The sequence below is a fragment of the Sapajus apella genome, unplaced genomic scaffold (assembly GCF_009761245.1).
Source record: "Sapajus apella isolate SASKATOON/1434 unplaced genomic scaffold, GSC_monkey_1.0 scaffold54, whole genome shotgun sequence".
NCBI lineage: Eukaryota > Metazoa > Chordata > Mammalia > Primates > Cebidae > Sapajus > Sapajus apella.
The window spans coordinates 2587580-2605504 of record NW_022436994.1 but is presented as its reverse complement, the minus strand read 5'-3'; the positions used below and the strand labels follow the sequence as shown (position 1 = coordinate 2605504).

The 17925-nt window shown below is 40.9% G+C and overlaps 1 protein-coding gene across 1 annotated transcript; it reads left to right on the top strand.

Annotated features, from left to right (window-relative positions):
- Nucleotides 1-11495: 11495 nt before the first annotated feature.
- On the top strand, nt 11496-17716 carry POM121L12 (POM121 transmembrane nucleoporin like 12). The gene is made up of 2 exons (XM_032244471.1): nt 11496-11572; nt 16330-17716. Exons 1-2 carry the CDS (start codon nt 11496-11498, stop codon nt 17369-17371), a joined length of 1119 nt encoding a protein of 372 aa, XP_032100362.1. The 3' UTR covers nt 17372-17716.
- The last annotated feature ends 209 nt before the right edge of the window (nt 17717-17925 follow it).

Here is a 17925-nt window from a genome sequence, read left to right as displayed (position 1 = left end):
TTTCCCTTGCTGGAGAGGTGCTGAAATAATGTGAAGACAAGAGGCATTCTCAGTGTTTGAGTTTTCAGCATTTTTGTGTTGATTCCTTCTCATCGTTGTGGTTTGTCGACCTTTGATCTTTGAGACTGTGACCTTTGGATGGAATTTTTGTGGGGTCTTTTTTGTTGATGATGCTCCTGTTGCTTTCTGTTTGTTTTTTCTTTTAACAGTCAGGCCCCTCTTCTGTCGGGTTGCTCTGGTTTGCTGTGAATCCACTTCACACTCTGTTCCACTGGGTCTCTGCAACGCCTGGAGATATCACCAGTCAAGGCTGCAGAACAGCAAAGATGGCTGCCTGCTCTTTCCTGCTGAAGCCCCTTCCCAGAGGAGCACTGACCTGATGCCAGCTTCAACTCTCCTGTATGATGTGTCTGGCAATCCCTGCTGGGAGGTCTTACCCAGTCAGGAGGCAAGGGATCAGGGACCTGCTTAAGGAAGCAGTCTGGTTGCCCCTTGGCAGGGCAGGTGTGCTGCACTGCAGGGTGGGGGAGTCCCCCTCACCCAGACTGGCCAGACACTTGAGAGCCAGCAGACAGGGAAAACTAAGTCCACTGATCCACAGGGACCGCAGCTGCTCCTCCCTCCACGGCCTCATCTTAGGGACATCAGAGTTCTGTTTGTAAACCCCTGGCTGGAGTTGATAAAATTCTCTTGGAAAGACCCCACCCATTGAGGAGGGGTGGATCTGGGTGTTACCTGATGAAGCAGTCTGGCCATGATCTGCCACAGCCACTGTGCTGCTCTGTGGGGAGTTCCTCATGGGCCCTATAATTTAAAAAATGAACAAAACATGGACCCTAAGCATGCTAGCCAGTGAAAAAGAAAAAAAAAAAAAAAGTATAATATCCAGTAGGAGAAGAAGCGTGTTGGAGCATCAGCTCTGGTTCTCAGGCCACGGCTATGAGAGCAGAACTCACAGGGAACTTTGGGTAACTAATAGAGAAAAAAATTAAAACAAATAAAGTAACTTTTAAAGAATTCAGGAAAGAAGCACATGATTTTTTTTTCCTGAAATTTACTTAGAATTATTTTTCAAAATATATCTATATCAATTTTAACCCTATTAGTTTTCTTGGAACTAACCAATTAGTGGTAATTTACTCCTGCTGAATGTGCGCCTGTGTGTATGGGGTGGTGGGAAGCAGGGAACATGGAGGAGTTGAAAATTTCCTCTATATAGAAAGTAACCAGATGTAATCTAGTTGAAACTGGAAGAATTGCTGTTTAGTAAGCAAAAATGTCTCCACATAAGGTAAATAACCCAAACCAGTTGGGAAATAGAACCAGTTCATGTTTGTTCTAATCTGTTCTGAGAAAGTTTCCATTAAGTGGCTGAAAATTTAGGATGAGATTTATTTCTCAGAGAAAATAGACAATAAGGACATTGGGAGCCAGGGCCTGAGGAAAGCAAATATATGTTCCAGTATGACAAGCTAGGAGACCACATGCTTTCAACATGATTTGTCTCTTGTTCAGAAATGGTATAGGAACTGGAGCTGCTTTTTGTTTTTTGTCCTTTTTTTTTTTTTTTTTACTTAATGCACTCTGTGTACATTTAATAGTTGCCTCATTTCGTATTTTAATCATCAAAGACCTCTTGTGCTCTGCATCCCTGATCATTAAATATGTTTACTGATATATTATTTTCTCAGAATCTCATTAATCTGTCGCTGACTCAGTTCATTAATGAAGATGTAAAATGAGATTTGAATATATGCTGTTTCTGTCAGCAGCCCTGTGTAGAGCAACGTGTGATGACTTGGTAATAACATTTAATTTTTTGCCCCTATTAGAGTTTGTGTATCTAAATCAATTTAGATTAATGTCATAATATTAATATTTCATGAAATAATGTATTAAACTGTGTACTCAGATACCTAAATACTGCAACTCTTGCTGTTGAATCATGCATTAATTTGGCAATTCCACTTCCAAATATCAATTTGCAAATGGCAGTATTTCCTTAAGAACAGATCGTGGATAAGTTCTTTGATCTTTACTGGTTTTGAATATAATGTAAATTCCATGCATTCCAGTCAGTAGGTGGACCTCTACGAAAGGTCTCAGAAGCAGATCACTAAACCCAATGCCATTCTCAGATTTTTCTTAGACAGCCTTCTGTGCCAATCAGAACACAGCCTATTTCCTGGCTTGGATTTTATTATCAGTGACCTTTTCCTTGTTTCACCCAGGAAGCTAAAATTTCACTTCAAAAGATTGACACCATTGTCTTTATCATTGCTATGTCGTTGGTTATTTTTTTTAAGGAATCATATCATAGCTTCTGTATAGCTTAAGAAACTTCATTTTATGAAAATAAAGCTTGCATTTGGCATTTGCAATTTAACAAGTGCTTTCTCTTGAATGTTTCTGTTTGGCCCTAACAGTGAGCATCACAGTGATGTGCAAACTGTGGAAACTTCAATGCCGATACCGTTTAAGATTGGTGATATTCCCACTGAATTATAAAATATAAATTTAAAAACATGACTCTTACAGCATGAAATAATGACAGGGATAACATTTGACTCTGAAATCTCTGACCATGTCCCAGAATTCTTTCATCCTTGGAACACTGAATCAAATTCCAAACATCTTGGTCTCATGGCTGACATAAACACATACCTGAAGCAAAACTTAATCCCTCCTTGACACTTGCAGCTTTCATGTTTTCTATGTTTGCTATTTAAGTTAAAAAAACATAACGTATCCAACTGACCCAAGCCAAGAATGTAAGCACTCTTTGACTGTTTCATCTCTTATCTCTTCCTCCATCCTATGAAATGTACTATAAGGTTAAGCTTATCTCTTTTTTTTCTTCTTTCCAATTTTTATTTTACGTTCAAGGGGTATATGTGAAAGTTAATGACATGGGTAGGCCAGGCGTAGTGGCTCACACCTGTAATCCCAGCACTTTGGGAGGCTAAAGCAGGAGGATCATGAGTTTGAGACCAGCCTGGCCAACATGGTGAAACTCTATCTCTACTGAAAATACCAAAATTAGCCAGGCGCAGTGGAGGGTGCCTATAATCCCAGCTACTCGGGAGGCTGAAGTAGGAGAATCACTTGAACCTGAGAGGTAGAGGTTGCAGTGAGCCAACATGGCACCATTGCACTCCAGCTTGGGTGACAGAGCGAGATTTCATCTCAACAACAAAAAAAAAAAAAAAAAAGAAGGAAAGTTAATGACATGGGTAAATGGTGTGTGGCAGGGCTTAGCTTATCTCTTAAGCCTAGTCACTTAACACTATCCCCACCATTATCTGCACAGTTTATTTGGTTGTGTCAGTGAAGTTCTCCGGAGAAACAGTACCAATAGTATGTGTAAATGTATAGAAATAAATTTACAGAATTGGTTCATGTGATAATGGAGGCTGGCAAGTCCAGAATCTTCGGGATGGGATGGCAGGCTGGAGGCTGAGAAAGAGCCCCTGTTGCAGCTCAAAGCCAAAGGCAGTCTGATGGTAGCGATTCCTTTTCTGGAGTATGTCAATCTTTTGTTCTATGCAGGCCTTTACCTGATTGGTTAAGGCCCACCCATATTGTAGAGGTCAATTTGCTTTAGTCAAAGTCCATCAATTTAAATGTTAATCTCATCGAAAAGCAACTTCAGAGAAACATCCAGAAGAATCTTTGACCACATAGCTGGGCATTCTGTCCCAGCCAAGTCGACACATAAAATTGTCACATTGGTCATGATCTCATTGGAATAGTCTCATTTCAATAATTCAAATACTCACTAAATATTCTCTCCCCTCTCTTTATATGAAATTTTGGTGATAATTCAAAACCACCTTAATTGTCATTTCCTTGAAGAAATCTCTGAACCACTTAGAGGCGATATTACCTCAAGTGTTTCCACTGCAATTTAATTGTTGTCTTTGAAGTCATCAGTTTTTCTCCTATGTAATTTCTAATTTCCTTGTCTTGCTCTCTCATGATAACTAATACCCAGGAAGGCAGTGTGTTCTCTAATGGATCGTCACAGACATTGCCAATTACTAAGCTTGGATCACAATTTGCATTTGTTCATAAAATTCATTTTTGAATGAGAGATGAATGACATTCTAAATAATAGTGGGGTTAGAGTTCAAGCGTAGTACTTAGGACTCTAAAATTAGTGATGTTTACAAATATATTTCCTCTATTTTGTTCTATAGAAAAAATGAATTAAGGCTATCTAGAGTAGAGGTATACTGTATATATTTGAAAACAGGATATATTTTATGAGCCAGAGTACTATTCAAACACATATGACCATCTGAAAAAAGTATACCTCTGATCAGAAGCAGCTCGCATTGTCACGCTATAAAGAGTGGATGGGCATTTTGAACTATTTTCTATTGGCTGTCTGATAAGACTTTTAAATTCATCATGTGTCTCATGTCAGAAAATGTGATCTTAGCCAATTTTAGCTTCATTTTTTTTTCTCCAGTCATTTCTGATTTAAACTCAGGCAGTCATTTTATCTAGCATGGCCCTCACCCTCCCAAGCCACCATATATATTCTTAGATATTGGATAAAATCATGCTATTGTGAGACAAATTAGGTTTCTAGTTCTAGACGATTGTTGACTCTCGTCCAATGAGATTCAACTAATTCCATCCGACAGCTGGTCCCGAACAAGTCTGCCCACTGTCACTCACTCAGCTCTTAATATCATCATGGCTTCTGGATCATCATTCTTGGTCACATTTTTCTCTGTATTTTGCTCATCCCAACTAGTTTTTATTGGACCACAGGTCCCCACTCACTAATACAATGTATCTAACTTGTTATACAAAGTGAAAATTTTAAAAATCAGTGACCAAACGCAAATTTAGTACAAAAAATCAATTAATTCAGTGTAGTCAGCAATCTGCTGCCTGTTTTCGTGAATAAGAGAATGAAAAGGCAAGTCACAGAATGGAAGAAAATCTGTGTAAATAAAACATATACAAAGAACACTTATAGTTCAAACAACCAAATTTAAAGTTGACCAGAAGTTCTGAGCACATACTAAAGAAGATAAACAGATCAAAGGTACACAGGTCACAAATAAGCACATGAAAGGATACTCAGCATCATATTTAATTAGGAATTGGAAAATTAAAACAATGGAGTGCCACTACACACTGATTAGAATGGACAAAATCCAAAACACGAATACCACCAAATATTGGTGAGGATGCTGAGCAGCAGGATCCCTCATCATGGCTGCAGGAAGGCAAATGATGCAGGTCATTTAGAGATGGTCTTACCAGCCAGCAAACCACACTCAGGTATTTGTATTAATGAGTTGAAAAAAATGTGTTGTCCATGCAAAAACCTGTAAATAAATGTTTATAGCAGCTTTTTTCATAATTGTCCAAAATTGGAAGCAATGACGATATCCTTCAATAGGTGAGTGAGTAGGCAAACTGTGGTGCACCCGTACAATGTAATATTATTCAGTGTTAAAAAGAAATGAGCAATTAAGCCATGGAAAACCTGGAGGAACCCCAAATGCATATTGGTAAGTGAAGGAAGCCAGTTTGAAAAGGCTACATTCTGTTTGATTTCAACTATATAACACGTAAAAAAGCCAAACTATAGAGAGTAAAAAGATTAGTGGTTGCCAGGGTCTGGGGGCAGAGAGAGATGAAGAATACGAGGATCACAGGGAGATTTTAGGGTAGTGGAACTACCTGTATGATATTGACATGGTTGATATACAACACTGCATATTTGACAAAACCCATCCTTGTACAACAGGAAGCATGAACCCTGGTGAATACTATGAGCATCAGTTAATAATGTATCAGTATTGGCTCATCAGTTGTCACACATGTCCCACACTAACGCAAGATGTTAATAAGCAGAGAAATTGCATATGGAGAGAGTGCATACGGGAACTCTGCCCAACATTACTTTAGACCTAAATGCATTTAAAACAAGAAGATCTTTGGTTAGAGGGCATTTGAATGGCGCTATTGGCAATCTTTATTTGATGGGTATCACATTTTTTCATGCAAATAAACAATATTTATCAAAAACTCACCACACAGAAACTACAGATTAAGTTCTCAAGAAAAAATGCAACAAAATCTTACAATGGTTTTGCCAGTAATGCAATAAAATTAGAACTCAATAAAAACGAGACAGCTAAAATAAAATGAAAAACTACACATTTTTGAAAGTTTAAGCCTTTTTTTTTTTTTATTTAATAGGGTCTGACTTTATCACCTCGGTTGTAATACAGTGGCAGGATCATAACTCACCGCAGCCTCAAAATCCCAGGCTCAAGGAATCCTTCTGCCTCAGCCTCCTGAGTAGCTGGGATTACAGGCACACGCCACTGCACCCGGCTAATTTTTGGAATTTTAGTTTTTGTAGACAAAGCGGTCTTGCTTTGTGGCTCAGGCTAAGCCAGTAATTCTTAAGAGAACAAAAAATGTGACTGACCCTGAGAAAAAAAATGTGTATTACAGTATATTTTTAATATGCAAATATAGACATGTATAAAAAATTATAGATTAAAATGTTTGTACCATCAAAGGATAAGAAGATTGGTTCACAATTCAACCTAAAAAGTCAGAAAAGCAATTAAGCAAACATAAATTTAGAGAAAACAAAAATGCCAAAACATGTAAAATATAAAATAAAAGATCAACATCAAATGCGAAGCTTTAGATAACATTTTAAAAATAATATTTTTCAACATTATAAATAGACAAACCTTAAATGATTATATAGAGAATGAAAAAGATGTCTAGAAACAGTAGTCTAGAAAAGGTATACACTATTAAAGCTTATTCATGAGGAATAAAAAATGTGACTTAGTCTCTATATATTTTTAAAATCAGATTCAAATTTCCATATATGCAATGTTCCATAAAATGGAGAAAGACTGAAAGCTCTCTAGCATATTTTACTGTGCTAGGGTACTTTTGACACCAAATTCTCAAGGTTTCTGAGTCCATTTTGAGGTTGACTAAGGATAGTATAATGGAGGAAACGCTCAAGGATAATTCAAGAAAGAAAAACAACGAGTTGATATTTACTTATAATTAACAAGCAAATATTTCTGTTACAGTATTAATAATCCAATGAATTAATTTAAGAAATCCAAGGATCAATCTTCTTCTTCAGAAGCATGTAAAGATGATTCAGCAGGAGCATATCAGCATTAAGTATGGCCTAAAGTACCGTGTTCAGAGATCAAAATTTCATTCAGTGTGCTCAATAATTTTTGAGGTAATTATTTTTAGAACAAAAGAAATCAATTTTTAAAAGTTTAATTTTAAAATGTGATTAATCAACAAATTACTGTTTAGAATATATCAATGTATACTTCTTGGTAGATTTCCATAAAATATATGTCTTGTATGATACATTTTAGTTCATTCAAAACATACTGTAAGAGTTTGGTTGAAACTCACTATAATTTTTTTAATGAATGTACTTTCCAGTAATAATGCAAAGTCAAATAAATTTTATGAATATTATAATTCTAAGTTATAGCTATATTTTATCACTTTTATTTAGAATCGGGAGTCAGGCACTTTCACTACGTATCTTCCAAAATGTATAAAATGCCTCTCTTTTTTACATAAATATACAAACATATTGCTCTCTTCATTGAAAAAATAAAACAAAAGTTAACCTGAAAACATGATTCAAATAATTTATCCCCTAATCAAACTAGTATGCTAATCAAACTAGTATTCCAATTGAGCATGAAAAAGAAAACTGATTGTATGAATTTATGTGTTAAATGGAATTCTTTTTCCAAATGGATTTGTTCTGGTCAACAAAGCTTGATCAGTTTCCTAGCAAATAGCACTGACCTGAAATTGCTGAATAAATTTTTTTCTGCAAAGAATACAATATTAAGGATGTTGGCATTCAAGATGACCTGTAGTAAACTGAATCATCATAGCCAACACCTCCATGTTCAGTCACCTATTTAGTTACATTTAGACATAACCATAAACCCAGAAAGTTTTGCCTATCTTTATTCCGTTGCTTGTCTTTGTCAACATTAACCTGATCATGACAAAACACAGCCTGGCCCAGATTACTGAACCTTCAAGTTTTTACATGATCTAATCTGTTAATTTCCATGATCTTTTCTGTAGAGAGTGACTTTACTGATGTAATAATTAGATGTGGTCCAGGCAGACACCATGCTGGGTCCTGAAGGAGAGGATTGTTTTCAAATCAAATGAGCCATTCACGAGGATGTTTATTAAAAGCCAAAATAAGAAACATGCTTGCTTTGTGAAGGTTGATCTTTCTCTATTTTCATTATTTTTAATACATGTTAGAATAACATGTATTTTATTCCAATTTCATTTGAACCCAAGACTACCTGAAATGTCCTAAGAAAAGAAGATCCATCTGCCAAAGAGAACACACCGTCATGCCATTACCTGTGGCGTTCCTCCTTCTTAAAAACTACAAAAATACGTTTCCTACTGTGCCGTCTAGTACGCCAAAGAGCTTTCCCTGGAAATCACTCTTTCATTATGTCTTTGTAATTACTGTTTTCTGTCTGATAAATCTTATGCAAGCTGTGAGACGTTGAATTACGGATCCGGGATAGTTACAAGAACATAACTAGCTGCAGCTCAGTCAGCTGTGCGTGTGGATCCTTGCTTTCCAGGCAGGGCCTGTCACAGCTATCGACTCTGTCATCTGTATTCATTTTCAGTGAGCTGATCAAAATTCTCACTTACAGAACCTTGGGGTGAATTTCTCATTTAACAAGTGTGGAGCATCCATGGCAGGAAAGATACTGTATACAGCAGCACTCAAGAGACATAATCTTTGCCCTTAAAACTTTCATTTTTGGGAGGAAATAGTGCAGCATAAAATGTCACCTCTATTTTCATTCTATGGCCTGAAAATTTTGATTATAGAATTATATCTGAACAGGACTGCAGCAACCACACATTTTGTCTCGTGTGTGTGTGTGTGTGTGTGTGTAGCAAAATATTGAATGCATGATAGGAGCTCAATCTAGAAAGAATGCAATGACATGAAATTATTCTCTAGAACACTCACCAGAAGCACAAGTCTTTTTAAATTTTCTTACAGAAGCACAGTTTATGAATGAAGAGTGAAAGTTGAATCATTCCACACTGCAGGAAATATTCTGTCAATAAGCATTTAACTGGCAACACATACGCCACCTACTGTGTTCAGTGCTGGCTTTATGGTCTGGTAATAGGAGCCTCACTTTGGGTCTTATTACATTTTTGAAATTTATTCACCTTATATAGTAGAAGAGCAGATCAATGTCATTTTCTTGATCAAAGGTGGGGTCTTTTTCAAAAGAAGCACAATTCTCCAAGAATCGAGTCTTAGGAAGAGGGGAGCATAGGGGAGAATGGAAGGAAGCAATTGCACGCTGGGTATATGGACTCACCAATGCTGGTTAAATGGCATGACAGAGTCTGCAGAAGGCCCTGTGCACACGCCAGCCCAGTTAGCCCAGTGCCTCTCTACCGGGCTGACAATCACATCTGCTGGAGAGCTCTACAGACTATTTAAATCAGAAAAGCAAGGCATGGGTGTTTGCACGTCATTCTAATGTGCAATTTTATTTCTAGACCTGTGCACCCCAAACTTTAAAATGCATATGAACCACCTGTGTATCTTAGTAAAATGCAGCAGCTGATTTAATTAGTCTGGGATGGTGCCTGAGGTCCTGCATTTCTAACATGCACCCAGGTTATGATCAAAATTACTGGTACTTTTGACCCAGCAATCCCATTACTGGGTATATATCCAAAGGATTACAAATCGTTCTACTATAAAGACACGTGCACACGAATGTTCATTGCAGCACTGTTTACAATAGCAAAGACCTGGAACCAACCCAAATGCCCATCAACGATAGACTGGATAGGGAAAATGTGGCACATATACACCATGGAATATTATGCAGCCATCAAAAACGATGAGTTTGGGTCCTTTGTAGGGACATGGATGAACCTGGAAACCATCATTCTCAGCAAACTGACAGAAGAGCAGAAGATCAAACACCACATGTTCTCACTCATAGGCGGGTGTTGAACAATGAGAACACATGGACACAGGGAGGGGAGCACTACACACTGGGGTCAGTTGGGGGGAAATAGGGGAGGGAGGGTGGGGGGTGAGAAGCTGGGGAGAGATAGCAAGGGGAGAAATGCCAGATGTAGGTGATGGGGAGGAAGGCAGCAAATCACACTGCCATGTGTGTTCCTATGCAACAATTTTGCATGTTCTTCACATGTACCCCAAAACCTAAAATGCAATAAAATAAATAAATGGGAAAAAAATAAAATAAAATAAATAAAAGTAATTGAAAATCCTGAAAAAAAATTACTGGTACTTCATCACCTTTTGAGCTGTTAGAAATGGAGAATTTGGGGCCACATGTCCGACCTACTGAATCAATATTGACATCCTAACACCTCCAGTTGATTTAAGCGAACATGAAATGTTGTGAAATGGTGCTCAAAAATCTTAACTTTTTTTCCAAATAACAGAAACAACACCAAGTATAACTTAGATGTCAAATTATATTCTGTTCCTTTAAGATGTAACTTAAATTCATTCGATTCCCACAAATTTCAGATCGTAACCAGAAGACAGACAATGAAAGCTACAGCAGCGGTTCTCCAGGTTTGGTCCCTACGTAGGCACCATGGCATTACCTGGTAAGATATTAGAAATGAAGGTTGTTGGGACCTACCCAGACCTCATAGGCCTGGGTCTGAATGGTCTGTTCAGAAATTCTTCCAGGTGACTGTGGTGTCACGTATTGTAAGTTTGAGAATTACTGGTCTATAAAATTATTGTAATACTGTAACCAATTACAATATAGAAGCTAAAATATTTTTAAAGGAAACATAAACTGAACTCCATATTGACTATAATATTCTTAAAATGGAATGTGAGAAATTTAAGGAAATAGTATATTGATAGCAGTATTGGAAAATGACGTGGGATCATCAGTGGATCAGATACTTTATGGAATTCCCAGATGAGAGAAAAAGAAGAGGATGAATCCTTACCAATGTGCACTCATGAATGTGCATACAGGAAAATGCACAGGAGTCAACATCAAAATAAAATCCAGAAAAATATCAGAGTGAACAAATAAAGAGTCATGGGGTATTCTATGACAAACTTTAGAACAATAAGCATCTTTATTCCTCGCTGCAGAACCAGTTGAAATATTCCTCCCAGACCCCTTAAAATAAAGAGAGGAGTTGGGATAGATGCAGATTTCTGAAGTTTATTGTCTAAACAGCGAATGGCCTATGAGGACGAAGTGGGGACACACACACACACACACACACCACATGCACACACACATTAGCACACTCATAAACATAATTTTATTACATTTTTAAGGAACCCACAAGTCATAGTCATAATGTACGCCTGCTTTGGTTCTCAGGCAAACATACTTTTTCTTTCATTTTGATAAATATCATAAATGAGCTCAGAAAAATCTCAGTATCTGTACTGCTTACCTAGAACTGATTTCATAGCTTCCAAGGTAAGCCGTCCCAAGTAAGTCATTATCTATCTGTCTATCTGTCTATCTCATGACCAAAAATTTTAAATTGGATTTTATCAAAATATAAAAAAATATTTTACTTTAAAGAAAATAAGACAATCCGCAGAACAGGAGAGAGTATTTGCAATCTCATGTATCTCATAAGAAACTTGTAAGCAGAATATTTAATGAACATTTAAATCTCAATAAAAATACAAATAACCCCATTAAAAAATGAATAAAAAATCTGACTAGACATTTCTCCAAGGAAGGGATACCAATATCCGATAAACACATGAAAATATGTTCCACCCCATTAGCCATTAGCAAAATGCAAATCAAAACCACAATGAGATACCACTTCACACAAACTAGAATTGCTAGAATCCTAGAGTCAGATAATAATCAGCATTGGTGAGAATGTGGAGAAATCAGAACTCTCATACATGTTGGTGGGAATGTAAAATCATATGCCCAGTATGGGAAAAGGTCTGGCAGTTTCTTAAATGATTAAGTATAGTTATCAAATGACTCAGAAGTTTTACTACTGTGTATAATTCAAACATAAAATATTTATCTACAAAAAATTTCATACATGAATATTTAGAATGTCATTATTCATAATAGACCAAATATCCATCAGTGGACAAAAGAATAAACAAAATATGGTATAAACATGAATTGAAACATATTTTGCACATTAAAAGGAATGAAGTACCTGCTACAATACAGATAACCTTAAAATTACCGTATTAAACGAAAGAAGCCAGTCACAACATAATGCATGTTATATAATTCCATTTATATAAAAGTGCACAATACAGAAATCCGGAGACAGGAAGTAGATTAGTGATTCCTGGGGCTGGGAATGGGGTGGAGAGGTACTGTGTGATAGCCACAGGGCTCAGGGTTTCTTTTTGAAATGAAGAGGTACTGCGATTTACCTGGCTGATGGCTGACCATATATGTGAATATACTAAAAGGGACTGAATTGTGCACTTTAAATGAGTAAATTGTCTGGCATAAGAATTATGTCTCAATAAAGTTGTTTTTTAAATGTTTATCAAAAACAGTGCTGAGTAAAAAATGTGTCCGAAGGAAAGAAAATTATGATCAAAATGTAGCACGAAGTTATTGAACATAATGAAGCTATCAGCTCTACAAACATGAGAAAATGTAAAGACCTCAGAGCTCAGGCAAAACAGACCCACAGAGGACAGAAAGAGCTAATGCATAGGCAGCAGTGCTCAGGGAAAGAAAATCAGCTTAAAAACATGGAAAACCATGAAGCCAGATTTTTCTGGGTAATAAAATAGGATAAATGGCAGAGATGTGCTGTCTTTTCAATAAGAATTTATAGTGATTTAGCATTTTAAACTATCTGAATGGATAATTTGGCTGACAGGTAAACAATAAATAATTAGAGTGCTAAAAATAAGTTTTTAAAAACTGAGCATTTCTAGAAAATACTTGTTCAGTATTGTTCAAAAGTATCAAGATCATGGGACATATGAAAAGACTGAGCAAGTCTCACAGATTAGAAGAGACTGAAGACGATTAGTTCTTAGAAAAGAAAAGTGAGTTCAAAGAAAAACCAAAAACCAGGCCAGGCGTGGTGGCTCATGCCTATAATCCCAGCACTTTGGAAGGTCACCATGGGTACATCATGAGTTCAGGAGATTGAGACCATCCTGGCCAACAAGGTGAAACTCCCATCTCTACTAAAAATACAAAAATTAGCTGGGTGTAGTGGAGTGCACCTGTAGTCCCAGCCACTCGGGAGTCAGATGCAAGAGATGGCTTGAACGTGGGAGGTGGAGGTTTCGGTGAGCCGAGATGGTGCCATTGCACTCCAGCCTGGTGACAGAGACACACTCTGTCTCAAAAAATATAAAAAAAAAAAAAAGTAAGAAAGAAAGAAAAATAAAAACCAGTGAAATCCAAATACAGACTGGAGTTTACTTAACAGATGGAAGCTAATGTTAATGCATTAGCTTTGATAAACATAACTCAGTTGTTATGTAATTTAATAACTTTAGCAGAAGGGTATGAAGAGGTGTTTCTCAATCTCTGCATGCTCATGTTTTTTGGGCCAGTCACTCTGTGTTGTGGGAGTGTGTTTTCAGCACAGTAGGCCATTTAGCAGGGCCTCAGGCTTCCACTCATTAGACGCCAGCAGTGCACCCAAGTGCCTGCGCAGCCTCAGCTTCAGACCCTCTCTAATGGCCTCAGATGGGTGGGGGGGGTGAGAGGGTACAGGTACAGCAAAGTCGTCTCTAACTGAAAACTACTGTTCTACCTCAATCTCTAATATTACCTAACCAAAAGAAAGCAGTTGTCTCTTAGCGTGTGAAAAGGAAAAGAAACAGACATGTTGAATGTCTGTGAAATAGCTATTCACCTTTGCCTGGGAAGGTATAATTAGACTTGACTACTAACTTATGGCTGCCCGCACTTCACCAGCAGGGAGACTGTGAGATTTTGAAGGGTCTTTAACCAAAAGCAAACCAAAATGACTCCCATTGGGTTGTACTTCAAATAAGACATGGAGAACGGTGTAGACATTAAGAAAACATACATTTTAAAAAATCTAGACCCCCACTGCATTAACTGTCCACTCCAATGATAATACCATCTAAAGAGGCTTTTTAGCTATAAACTTTATTGTCATCCTTATCAAGAAATGTCTTATTAAGGAGAAAGTTACAGCATAGTGAATTTGTTTTCAAAATCTTATACTGGAGGATTCTTACTTAAGGAATCTGGAAGAATGAAAATGAATGAGCCAGTGAATGGAAAGTCCTGGGGCTCTCTCCCTGCTGCTCCTCTTGGCTGACAGCGCCTTCCTTCCCTGATTATCAGCCCCTTTCTGAACTACAAAACCTTAGTAGAGATTTCTCATTAAGCTTTTTTTTTTTTTTTTTTTTTTTTGACAGAGTCTTGTTCTGTCGCCAGGCGCCAGGCTGGAGTGCAGTGGTGCGGTCTCGGCTCACTACAACCTCCGTCTCCTGGGTTCAAACAATTTTCCTGCCTCAGCCTCCCGAGTAGCTGGGACTACAGGCTCGTGCTACCACACCCAGCTAGTTTTGGTATTTTTTTAGTAGAGACAGGGTTTCACCATGTTGGCCAGGATGGTCTTGATCTCTTGACCTCATGATCCGCCTGCCTTGGCTTCCCAAAGTGCTGGGATTACAGGCGTGAGCCACCGCGCCTGGCCTCATTAAGCATTTTTTTTAGTGTACTCATCATTCACTTGCTTGTCTCTCAAATCCCAAAAGAAAACCTGTTGTGGATTATTGGCTTTGGAATTTTGTCAGTGGCTACTTTTTGCTCCTATGATTGGAACCACTGAGGTGTTGCCTTCTGCAACGCTGTTGAGAGGCTTTCCAGAGCAGCTTGTCTTACACAACCTTGAACAGACCTCCAAATGTGATCGCTGTAATCAACTGCCCAGTAGCCTTCAAATAATGTTTTTGTAGGCAGATCTTTTCACCTGGTAGCTACAAAAGTGAATCATTCTCCTATATACACAGATATTAAAAATGGAAAAAACTGCATTAATGTCTGAAGGGAAGAAAATCTATATATGAATGTATAAAAGTTTAAAATTATAGGAGTCTACACAAAATAATCATTGTCAGTTCTCAAACATAAGCTGTGGTGTACAATCACCATTTCCTTAAAAGGTAAATTGCAAGATGTGGCATTAATAGCCATTCTAGAAGAATAAAACATGTATCTTATTTACTAAAACAAAACCAGTCGTTTTTCTTGAAAGCATTTCAGTGAGTTATGTTCGTTTTTATGATAATGAAAGAGAATGCCCTTCTGTCAATAGACTATCTGCAGTTTTCTGCAGGTGTTATTATACATTATCTTTCTAAATGTCAGGTATAAAATAGAGCAACATTGCTAGTGAGGACGCAACACGGTATAGAGGCGAAGAACAGTCTGGTGGTTCTTCAAGAAGTTAAACATAGACTAACCACAGACCCAGCAATTCTACTCCCAACTACATAGACATGGAAATATTGGTCTGCACAAAATCTTGTCCACCAATGTCTATGACAAAAGCCCAAACGTGCAAACAACACAAACGTCCATCAGCTGATGAAAGGCTAAACCAGTGTAGCATATCCATACAATGGAATCGTTTATTGGACATGAAAAGGAAGGATGTACAGGTCCCAGCAAGGAAGAATCTGGAAATCGTCATGCTAAGTGATGCCACAGGAGAGCCCACAGGAGGGAAGTCTACAGAAACAGAAAGTGGATTCCTGGTTGTCGCGGCTGAGAGAACAGGTGGATAGGAAGGTGACAGCTACAAGGTACGGGCTTCTTCCTGAGGCGATGAAAATTTTTTCTGATTTGCTACGGTGATGGGCACGCATGGATGGTTGTGCTATAAAACCCATTGAATTCTGCACTTCAAGTTGGTGAATTATTTGATATATGAAGGACATCACAAGAGGGAGAGGTGGAGGGGGAGCAGGGGGGAGGGGGAGCAGGGGGAGGGGGAGCAGGGGGAGGGGGAGCAGGGGGAGGGGGAGCAGGGGCAGGGGGAGCAGGGGCAGGGGGAGCAGGGGGAGGGGGAGCAGGGAAAGGGGAAGCAGAGGGGAGGGGAAGCAGAGGGGAGGGGGAGCAGGGGGAGGGGGAGAAGGGCGGAGAGGGAGTAGGGGGGAGTAGGGGGGAGCGGGGGGAGGGGGAGAAGGGGGGAGGGCAGAGGAGGAGGGCGATGAGACCTTGGTAGCTCCTAGGCCCCTCTCTCTAGAGACAAACTTGCTGGTATCGGAGGGAGCGAGGCTGGGGCCTCCTGTCCCCCTGCAGGCTGGGTGTCCGGGCTCGCGGCCCGCACGCGGCGCCCGAGTGGAGGGTCCCGCCCCCGCGCCCCACGTGTCTTCCAGGCGCCCAGAGGCCAACGGTCCCCAGCCGCGGGCGCTGCAGCTCCGGCCGAGTCCGCAGACCTCGGGAGCGTCCGGAGGGCGAACCCCGCGGCAAGGCCCGCCCCGGCGGCCCCCATGAGCAGCTCCCCCGGCAGGCCCCCGCCCGCGCCCTGCCCCCGGGGTCGCCGGAGCCCGCGGCCACCGCCGTCCCGGACTCCGGGCCCCGTTCAGTACGTCCAGTGGGGGCGGCCGGCACCCAGCACCCGCCTCCCCGAGCTGCGGCCCCGCCGGGACCCCGCCAAGCCCCAGCGGGGGATCCCCGAGGCCTGCAGCCGCCCGGCCCGGCCCGGGGACACTGCCCCGCGGCGAGACCCCGCCTGCGCCGGGGAGGACTGCACGAAGCGGGGGCCGTGGCGAGCCGCGAACCCAGGAGGCACCTGGAGCCCGGTGACCATCAGGACCGCCCCTCCCGAGCACCCCGAGAGCCCCTGGGGGTCCCCAGGAATGCAAGCCCACCCCGCAGGCCACCCCGCCGCCCAGGAGCCCGCCGACCCCTGCACCCCGGAGACCCAGCTGACGGCGCTCGGCCCGGGCCGCAGGGGGAGCGCCACGATGGGCGGGCCGCTGGGGGTGCAGGCCCCAGGCAGCAAGGGCGGCAGGCGGAACCCGCAGCCCCGGCCCTCCGCCTTCAAGCCGCTGACCAAAAACGGAGCGGTTGCGTCCTTCGTGCCCAGGCCAGGGCCTCTGAAGCCCAGCCTCGGCTCCTGGAGCCTCGGTGTCTTCGACGACGCGCGGCCTTTGGTGCTGGTGCAGCCCGCCCCGTCCGCGGTGTGGGCGCTCTGGGAGGCCAGGCCGCCGGCCTGCGGCAGCTGCGCCTCGGTCTCCGTCGCCCTCCAGGACGCCCAGTCCGCCGGCCCCTTCGGCCCCTGAGAATCTCGGCCCTGCCCCCCCCACCTTCTGAGACTCAAGTCCCCGTATCTACTTCCACCTGCTCATCCTTGCTGTCCCCCAACATGGGACGCTGACCCCGCGTTATCAAGAATCCCGCCCCGGCCCCGCCTGCATGCCCACAATCTTGCCTTCGCGCTCCCTGCCACCCCAGCAGCTGCTGATTTCAGCTTTGCCCTGCTGGTCCTCTCCGCCTTGCCCTTCTTCATGCCCTTCCTCTGAAAAGAGGCATTTCAGGAAGGCTTGCTTTTTTCTCCATGCCTTCCACTTTGGATTGTTAGATTGCCCAGGTTGTATGGTTAAATATTTGATCTTATTAAAAACATTTCTCTGCACAAAATCTACATATTTATAATAATAACAAAAGAGCTTTTTACTCCAAAACAAAGGGAAAAGTGTGTTCCAGGCAAGGGCAAGGATATGGGGGATAATTTCCATTTAACTGAAGTCCAAATATAAGCCCAGTAGAACTGGAGACTGGTGAGAGAAGATACGAGGTTACAAAATAGACTGTGATGAATACTGCTAGACATTGG